Source organism: Antrostomus carolinensis, unplaced genomic scaffold (genome assembly GCF_000700745.2).
Source record: "Antrostomus carolinensis isolate BGI_N321 unplaced genomic scaffold, ASM70074v2 scaffold21910, whole genome shotgun sequence".
Classification (NCBI taxonomy): domain Eukaryota; kingdom Metazoa; phylum Chordata; class Aves; order Caprimulgiformes; family Caprimulgidae; genus Antrostomus; species Antrostomus carolinensis.
Genome location: NW_010290828.1, coordinates 1 through 10,193, shown reverse-complemented (window position 1 = coordinate 10,193; position 10,193 = coordinate 1). Strand labels below are relative to the sequence as shown.

General features: G+C 41.6%; 1 protein-coding gene across 1 annotated transcript; it reads right to left on the bottom strand.

Annotated features, from left to right (window-relative positions):
- Positions 1-207: 207 nt before the first annotated feature.
- LOC104530137 (MICOS complex subunit MIC60-like) lies at positions 208-9,911 on the bottom strand (the record flags this gene model as incomplete). The annotated part of the gene is made up of 8 exons (XM_029086671.1): positions 208-343; positions 2,030-2,133; positions 3,003-3,139; positions 5,112-5,213; positions 6,492-6,572; positions 7,149-7,269; positions 9,235-9,424; positions 9,832-9,911. Coding segments are annotated over 8 exons (951 nt in total), but the record flags the coding sequence as incomplete, so codon positions are not given.
- Between the last annotated feature and the right edge of the window lie 282 nt (positions 9,912-10,193).

The window sequence follows — 10,193 nt, the reverse complement described above, 5'->3', positions numbered from 1 at the left end:
TAGCCACCTGGTTGTGTTTTCATAAAAGTCACGACTGTTCACTGGTATTTAATCAGCTCAAAGACTGTGTATTGCTTAAAAAAAGACCAGAATTGACACTATAAACATATTTAACCTACTACAGAGGACTTGGGAGCAGGAGGCCTGCACAAGCTGCCCAGGAGCTGTTACTCTAATGGCAGGTAAAACGCTCTGTGGAAGCATTACCTTTTTCACAACATTGTCCAAGTCAACTATCATGTGATGAAGATTTTCTTCTGCAGCAGTTATGTGAGATTTGGCTCCTGCGATCTGAGACTTCTTGGCGTTCTCGATTACGCCCTTCATCTTCTCCAACTCTTCTCTGAAAACAGAAGCAGCTGCTAATTATAATGCACACAGAAAAGTTGTCTTTATGCTGTCTGTATTGACAGGAAGAGCTACTGGGTAACTCTACTGGTGTTCCCATCTACCAGCTCTATGGCTAAAAATGCTGTGATTCAAGATTTTCCTTTCCACAGCCTGAAGCCCAAAGATGTCAGTGTGTCTACTGCACGTAAAATGAGAATTATTGATAGCACAATTAGTACTCAAGACTTAGCTGGAGGGGGCAGATGAAGAAGTTCACTGAAAGCAGTTAGTATTAGTAAAACTAAGTTAGTTATTAGAAGGCAGACATTTCCATCACATAACAGAGTACCAAGGAAATATTTTTAATATAGATGGCTTACTCTTGCAGAAGTGTTTTGGACATGGTGACTGGTGGAGATAAATGAGGATGGGAGAAAATTTATAGAGCTCTGTAAAGATAGATTATTGGTTTTGTGATTAAGAAAGAATCTCTTTGCTACAGCATCATTGGAAATCAAGGAAAAAGTGAGAAAGCGTTCATTTTCCAAATCCATTCAAACCAGTGGAGGTTTCCAATGACCTCACTGGAGTAAGGAGCAAGCTTTAAAATAAGTAAATAAATAAAAGTGAAGGCATCCAGAAGAGCAACAGAGAATGAAAGCTGGTGCACCTGGGCTTTGTGTTAGCTTTGTTTTACTCTTTAAAGCCTCAGTTACACCTCCTAACCATCTTTACTCAGCACAGCAACTTCAAATGTAAGAGAAGTTGATAACTTACACAGCAGCCATGCAGCTTCAAGGATGATGTTGCCCTCTCAGCCTCAGAAGCATCAAAGGTTTCCAAATTTATTTCTATCCTCATTGCAGGGGCAGTGTAATGTCCTTGTATGGTATTTGTCTGTCATCTTGTTTTTGCTGCTGTAATCCCTATGCAATGAGTCTGCACACCAGACTCAGCAACGTGGTTCATACAAACCTTGGGTTACGAGCAGTGCTCCATTTCAGAACTCAAGTTTTTTCTTAGACTTAGTAAAAATCTAACCTTAAAAGCAGCTCTGCTGACAGATGGAACTGCCAAATGATGCTGTAAGGTTTAATTTTGCATTACAACTAAAAAGCTAGTGATGTTACTGACTCAGTATACACAGACTGCAGTCATGGAGTGACCGGAGTTACAATCGTTTTAATATTGACAAAATTATCCCAAAATAATACAAAAAAGATTATGGATTTTTTTTTTTTTCAATCTTACTTGAACTTACCAACACTATATATAAGTATTAAGGGGATAAACAGTTCTTAAAAAGAAGAATAGGACTGTTTCAGATTCTTTGGTACAGTGAGGACCATGTGCACAAGCACCTAAGATGTAAACACTGCAAATTAAAATATTCACTAGCGTATTAAACCTCTTTTTTTTTTCATTTGGCACAAACACATCAATTTAACATGAACACAGGTGACTGCACACTTTCTAGAAACTCATCATTGTAGCTGCTCCTCCCTGGAAGTGTTCAAGGCCAGGTTGGATGAGGCTTTGAGCAACCTGATCTAGTGGAAGGTGTCCCTGCTGATGGCAGGGGGGTTGGGACTGGATGAGCTTTAAGGTCCCTTCCAACCCAGACCATTCAATGATTCTATCTAGTGTCTGCCAGCCCTCATATGGCTGGTGATGTTCACCTTAAAAACAAGCAACTCACTTGGCTTTCAGAAGGGCATCAGCGGCTTCATCCACTGCTCTCCTCCGATCCTTCAGCGCTTCCTCCAGAGTACGCCACTGAGATGATTTTTTCTCCCCACCAGCCTAAGAAGCACAGATTCCTCATCAGGGCCACCACAATCATGAATTATTTTTCCTTTCCAACGTTTTATTTTGGTTTTGTTTGATTCTCAATGTTTTTTCTACACCTGACCAACGGCCATTTGTCCACGGAGAAGAGCTTGTGTGAAGATCACTGTACGGTGCCGCAACATTTTGGGGGGAAATCTCTACATGCATCCAAGTAGTGTAATACTTTAAAATTGCTTTTAAGCTTAATACTTACAGTATCATTGCTTTTAAAGTAAGCTTAATACTTAAGCTTCTGAAGATATTTCTTTTTCTAACTACTAGATTAAATCATGAGTGCTTGTTTAGTTGCCCATATGCCAACGTTCATTCGATTAATCACTAAATTATATCCTCTGCTCCAGAACTGAACAGGCAGCAGTGGTTCCACAAAAACCCTGGCATCAGCGTACCAGAACCACAAGCTGGTATTGCTCATGCATCCCCTGCTCATTTCCAAACACGAAACAAACAATCCAGCAAGATTTTGGCAAAGGGAATGGTTCAACTGATTTATCAGGGTGGACAGTATGATACCCTAATTATATTTAGGTAAAATGGGGCTTGGGAATTAAAATAAAATGAATTAAAATACAATGTGAAGATTATTGGTGTATTAACTTGAACTTTTCTACTTGCTGCAGTAGTTGGGGGGAAAAAAAGGCAAAAGCAAAATCACTTTATTATTCATTCACACCAATTTCATGAGTGGAAAGATTAGTTAAAACTGTGATAGAACTTTGCTGCAAGAAAAGTTTATTACTTTAACTGTGAGATGAAAAGTTTTGCTGAACACAAGGCAAAAAAGAAAAAAAAAAAAAGAAGTCCCCATCTGTCCAGTTTACCTCAGAATTGTCCATGGCCTCCTTCAGTATTTGGGAGTGGGCGTTCACAGCTTGCACAGCGGACTCCTGGGCAGTAATCGCCTGGAGGGTTATACGAGCTGTTGTGCTTAGGGCTGCTTCTAGAGTCCCTGCAAGGGCTGGGGAAAAAGGAATTAACTGAATTAAACTATAAAGAAAAGAGCCTGAGAATTAGTAAAATGACACATTATATCCTCTGCACCTCCTTATGTTCCATTCTACGATCAAGAGTTAGTCAGTTCGGGAAATACACCTGCAGCCTACAGAAGAGGAACGGCTGCCAGACACACTCTTTATTTAGTGGAGTAGTAAGATGCAAGTCTGCATTTACAGCAATAAAACTACTCAGTGGAAGACCTTTACCACGTTTCTGCGAGGGGGGACACTTAACTCAGTAAGTATTTTCCATCTTCATTTGTTACAATGGTTATTAAGAGGAAACAAGTAATTTTTCCTACCCTCCACAAGGGAGATACATTCCAAAAGCAGAGTTATTCCTCCTAGCCAAGAAGGTGGTGGACTCAACTATCTATTCCTATAGATAGAGGAGCACAAATGAGCTATTAATTATTCACAGAATCACAGAGTCACAGGGGTTGGAAGGGACCTCAGGAGATCATCCAGTCCAACCCCGCTGCCAAAGCAGGTTCACCCAGACCAAGTTGCACAGGACTGCATCCAGGCAGGTTTTGAACATCTCCAGAGATGGAGACTCCACAACCTCTCTGGGCAGCCTGTCCCAGGGCTCCATCACCCTCACAGTAAAGAAATTTTTCCTTAGGTTTGTCTGGAAATTTCAGTGTTCCAGTTTGTGCCCATTGCCCCTTGTCCTGTCACTGGGCACCACCGAGAAGAGCCTGGCCCCATCCATTTGGCCCCCACACTTCAGGTATTTACAGACATTGATCAGACCCCCTCTCAGTCTCCTCTTCTCCAGGCTGAACAGTCCCAGCTCTCTCAGCCTTTCCTCATGTGGGAGATGCTCCAGGCCCCTCATCATCTCTGTGGCCTCTGCTGGACTCTCTCTAGAAGATCCCTGTCCCTCTTGAACTGGGGAGCCCAGAACTGGACACAATATTCCAGATGCGGCCTCACAAGGGCAAACTAGAGGGGGAGGAGAACCTCCCTTGTCCTGCTGGCCACACTCTTTTCAATGCACCCAAACTGGAACCAAACCAGAATGGTTAGTCAGAGTGAGCAACATCCGCCTTTCTGGAGTCAGACATTTGTTTCTAATTAGCAGGGTAAGTAAATCCACCTTTCCAGTAAATCACAGAATCATTAAGGTTGGAAAAGACCTCTAAGATCGTCCAGTCCAACCATCAACCCATCACCTCACCACCACACCCACTAAACCAAATCCCCAAATGCTACCTCTACATGTTTCTTGAACACCTCCACAGTACTCTGGATTTTTTCAGTTCATTTAAACGTCTTCATTTTTCTTCATTTCAACTTCTTGACTTGCAAAAAAGTCCTTTTACGAAGCAGACAATTAATGCCAAGCCTCTTGTTTCTGTTCATGTTGCTCTTCTACACCACACAAAGCTCTGAACAGGAGCACGCGGCAGCAGACCACAACCAACTTGTTTACTCCGAGCTGTTAAGTCCAGGCTTGTACATCCTTCTCATCCCTCACGTGCAACAACAGCCCAAGGCTCAGACTTTGGCTGAGGACCAGAGCACTCAGAGGAAAGTCTGAGTGTGGTCAACACATCTGCCAAGACCCCATTTCACGTGCACAGCGGTCGGACAGGTCGGATCAGACACAGCACAATGCACCAGCACCTCTTCCACCATCAGCCCTTCCAACTGACATAGTCTAGTCTAGTCTAACCTGCCCCAACTCTCCAAGCAGGGGAATGGACTAGAGACCTTGGAGGTCCATTCCAACTCAAAATTTTCCATCATTCTTTCACTATCAGTCACTCCTCAGTGGGCAGAAGCTTCAGCACCACTCATTCTGCCAACACAACACAGGGACAACAACAAAGAGTTGCATAAGCAACTTAAGAGCTCTAAAGCCAATACAGTCCAACAACTCTTCTGTCATGTACAACACATGCAGGAAAACCAAGAGTATGGACTTACCTGATATCTTCTCTTGCTCCTCTTTGTCTTGCTGGGCAAGCCGGGCTGCAACTTCTTCTGGTGACCGTTCTTTTATAGCGTGGGAATCTTCATGTTCTTTACCTAGTCAGAAGTAAAATGAAGAGTTAAACTGTTTAAGTGGAGAGTCCAAATTAGTATATGGATTACTTGTAGGGAAGTAACTTTCTTTTCAAAACTGATCTGATTTTTATAGTCAGTATCACTTTATAAATCTGACTTCTGCACGAAGCCATGTTGAAACCACCTCAAGCATTTTTATATCCATAATTACAAAGGCCAGCCTCACATTTTCTTAAAATTAAAGACAGTAGCACAGACACCTCACATGTTTCTGCAGATTTTATGTTGTGTAGTTACAAAAATATACAAAATTCAGAAGTGAAAGGCAAAGCAAGAAGTGAACAAAACTTATGGAGCCAAGTTTAAATTTTAACTGAGCATCTGTTCATATTTTTTTTTCCCATTCTCCTTTGGCATGCTTGGAGAGTTCAGCCAAAATAACAAAACATTAGTGAGAGGGCTATGGTCAATCACGATGATGCTCTACTCTGTAGCCTAAGGCTACTTAAAATGCCTTAAGAGTGAGCACTGACCTAAGAAATTCTCTCAAGACCAACAGCAAGTCTGCATCTGAACTGAGGAGAGAGCCCAGACTCACACTGCAACAAAAACCATCAGGGCACCTTTTAATCATGCTGATCCTAACTCTGAAGAATGTATTTACTTATCACTGGCACACTTTTTATGAAATCTGTTCATACATAAAGAAATTAATATAATCCCATCTGAAAGAGAGATTAGTAGAATCTAGAAGCTAGTGTATCTTGTTGAGTTAAACAATAAATGCAGTTTCTTCACTTGGCCCTGAGCAGACACGCTTTTCTGAATCTCAATCAGAAAGCCACAAAGAGAGAGGCCAACTGGACTGTACAAGTTCCAGTTCAGCATAAAGGCAGGTTTTCCTCTTGCATTCATGTCTATACCTGCCCTAGGGATCGATCTCAGCTTCTTAGTATGCTAAAGATCTATTAACAGATCATAGATTCATAGAATCACAGAATGGTTTGGGTTGGAAGGGACCTTAAAGATCATCCAGTTCCAACCCCCCTGCCATCAGCAGGGACACCTTCCACTAGACCAGGCTGCTCAAAGCCTCATCCAGCCTGGCCTTCAACACTTCCAGGGAGGGGCATCCACAACTTCCTTGGGCAACCTATGATGATGGAAGTTTTCTTCTGCAAAAGGCACAAAGAATCACACCTTTAAAAACTGACAAGTGCCAACACAGAAGTGAGAATTTAAGCACTCGAAGCTACATAATTTTGTTTTAGTTCATCGTGTTCATATGATCTTTTTCACCTTCTTCAGTCTGGATCCCCGGAGCTGGCACCGACATGGCTACACCTGTTGCAGAGATGATCTGTGCCGCAGCCTTGCCTGCTGTTAAACACAGTTAGAGAACAAAACCAGTAAGAACAGGGATATAAGACTTATCTTTTTTCCTCTGTGGAAATACAGTCTTTGGACACTGATATTATTATTTCCAGAAAAATATAATTTCCTGGACAAACAGCAACTTACACATACACACATGGTCATGAGAGATCAATGTAAAAAGATGACACAATTGCTCCTCTCTAAATTGGCACCACTCGATCTGTAATCTCCAAAATTAACTTTCTCGTGCTTGCAAGAAGAGGTAAATGGCCTCAGAGTGCAGCACCCAAAGCTCTCTTCCTGACGAGTCTCATATCTAGACTGTGCAAGATAGTCATTGTTTATGTTAAGATTCCAAACATTGTATAAGGTAAATAATTTTTTTAAAGGAAAACAAAAAAAATCTGAAGTAATTTTAGACAAATTTTCTTATGACTGAAAATAACATTAATTCTAATAAATGATACACATACACACCTTGGACCACTCCAAAAGACACTTTTAATCTACCCTAGGATGTATGATGGAAGAGATCATTAAGTCTTTTGCTTCTCTCTACATGACATTCTGTAAAATTACCTTCTTTTTCCTCTGAAGGAGCAACAGTTTCTGTTTTGCTCATCTGGGATTTGGTAGCAGGCTGTTTAGACTCCTTCATTACTTCTGCTACAGATGAGATCTTCAGTGGACCTTGCTGTATCTTGAAAAAATCAAAAATAAGAAATAGAATCAGTTTTCCAAACAGCCTCTGTCTCACCGATTCCATTATAAAGGAAAAGAACATCTCCATGTCCAGATGACTGTATCATAAATCTAAACTTCAAAACACACATAAGAACAGTAGCAAGGCCATACAATTTCTTGCCTTGATTTTTAATTTAGAAGGAATCTTTACAATTTTCACCTCTCCAAAACTGAAGGTATAGTAGTGGCAGTTTTCACTACAAATATTTGTTAAGGTATGCATAAAAAGCAAGTAATTTCATGCCCCAAACATTCCAAACACTTGTGAGTGTTTTGAAAGACTAAAAGTAATGCAGAAACTATAAAAACCACGAGTACATGAAGATCTGAAACAATTCCAGAGAGCAGGTTTCAATTATTTCCCCTTGGACATTATTTAGTCCACACCTTAAAGTAATTCAGTTGACACTTCTCTTAATTTCATACCTGTTGAGTGTTTATCATTAAAAAAAAATTAGGCCATCAGTTTTACACAAGCTCAGTTTTTTCAGGTAGGTGTTCCAACAGCTTGCTCCCTCAATCACAGTTTTTTGTCCACCAGCACTTATGGGAGTCACTCCTCCCATCCTGCCCAGTTTCTAGGCAATTCCTTTTCAAGTTATAGTGGAAAATACATGTAATTGTTTTAAAGATACATAACTGCATAATTAAAGTTATGTTTAAAAAGGAAAAAACCATTATTTTATCACTAAACAGAAGATGCTACAGACATGGTGTGGGTTTGACAGGTGTGGACGTATCAGATCTGCATGGCTGCACTGATTTCCCTTTGGAAGGATTCAGATGCTAGCGTTCAGGGCAGGCAAACACTCAAGTGCAGAGTACTGCGAGGTTTTATGATGTTAACCTGTTAATATCCATCATGCAAAGCCACAAGGTAAAAAGAAAAGCATCTGAGTCAGAGCCATGACTGGGCAGGTGATAACTTTGCTGTCTGACCAGTGTTTTGCAAAATATACTAGTGGCTGGGAGGTGTTAGGAGGTTGGATGATCACGAGTGAAGTGTAGCTAAAACCAGAATAGACACAGTTTGGGTTAACTGATATTCTCCCATTCATTAACAGCAGCTTCCTTAAACTTCAATTAAAAATATTTTGGATTTCTTGAAGGTCAAATGACTTCTGGAAGCTCAGGACAAACACAGCCAGAGCAACTTTTCAGCATTCTTGGATAATCAGGAAGCATTTGCTTTCAGGTGCAGGAACAGAGAAACTTCCAGACTGGATTTCCAGAGCTGTGCTGAGGGCAGTGTCAGATTTTCCCTTCTGCAGGGTCAGGCCATTAAGATTTCAAAGTATGGTGTTTATGCACAGCTCTGTACCATTCAAATCTTTATTTATACAAAAATGTTCTCAGTTCTCTTTAAAATAAACTCACCTTAGAATAATTTTTGTTTTCTAGTCCTGATACATCACTATCTACAATAAGCCTCTAGTAAAATAGTTAAATGCCAACACATTGCCTACCCCTCTCTCTCCCAAATGCATTTCTGAGTATAAGCAGAGCAGCTATTTAGTTAGAATCTGACTAGATTATTTTTCTATAAATAACAGATTTACAACCCAGAGACCTCAATCACAAGATGATAATGGGAAAGGTACAAGCAGCACTGTTATGCAGCACAAAGTAGTACCTCAGTTCATAATTCTTAAACTTTCTTAATTTAAGAACTCTTAAATTCTTAGCACACAGCAGAATTAACCAGAATTTGAAAACTAAAAGCAGATGTTCTCTTTAAAAAAAAAAAGGAAAGGGTGGAAGTGTTCAAGGCCAGGCTGGACGAGGCTTTGAGCAACCTGGTCTAGTGGAAGGTGTCCCTGCTGATGGCAGGGGGGTTGGAACTGGATGACCTTTAAGGTCCCTTCCAACCCAAACCAGTCTGTGATTCTGTGATTCTATGAAGTGAATGGGAAACACTTACTGGTTTCTTTGGCACTGGTACAGTATAAGGTGCAGGACCCAGTGCCATCTCAAAGAGTTTATCAGAGTAGGGAACAGCCTTCTCCACGCTCTCCCGGAACTGTGTATCATAGCTGGCGTACAGGACGGTTCCACCTACTCCTCCACCCACAAACAGGACACCTGCACCCACGATTTTGCCTACAGAAACACTGGGGGTGGGGGGAAGAAGAGTGAAAGTTATGTAAACTGTATTACATGACAAACACCAAGCAGTCTGTGAGTCTTCAGCTTACAGCTGGGGACAACCAGGCTGTTCCAGAAGCTTGCCAACAAACCCACCACCCGCTTTAAAGCACTTGCAGCACCAGTGACTCCCTGCTACCACACTGGTTCACCACTAACCCAAAGCTACGACAGCACCCCACAACCTTCCTTCTAAGTAACAAGCTAATTGATTAGCTTCATTTCAGCCTGACTGAATCAAATGAGGAACACACAGAACCATGAGAATAAGTTATTCAAAAATCCCTCCCACCACCAATCTGCTCTCACATGAAACTAAGGAGCAGATTCCCTCTTGGCCAACAAACCAATCCCATCAAAACCTTCCACGTACCCAGACTCTTCTCCCGAGGGGGTGGCATAGCCACGGTACAGTCGTAATGGATGGAGCGAGGCTCTCCCACACCGGCTACTCTGCAAGGAGGGGAGGAGGCGAGAGTTAAGCAGTGAGCACATTGAAACCCCTTCACCTCAACAGCAGCACCGCACGGGTTGGCTCCATCACCACATCGGAAGCAGCAGCCAGCACTGGAGCAATGACGCTGGACCCTGTTTGCCCTAAACACAGAAGAGACCTTTCTCACACACAGCTTGTGGGTTAAGGGCTTTTTAAGAAGTAAACAGGCATTTTGAAACACAGGGAGGGGAAAAGAAAAAAGGAAAAAGGAAAAAAAAAAAACCACCACAACAACCACC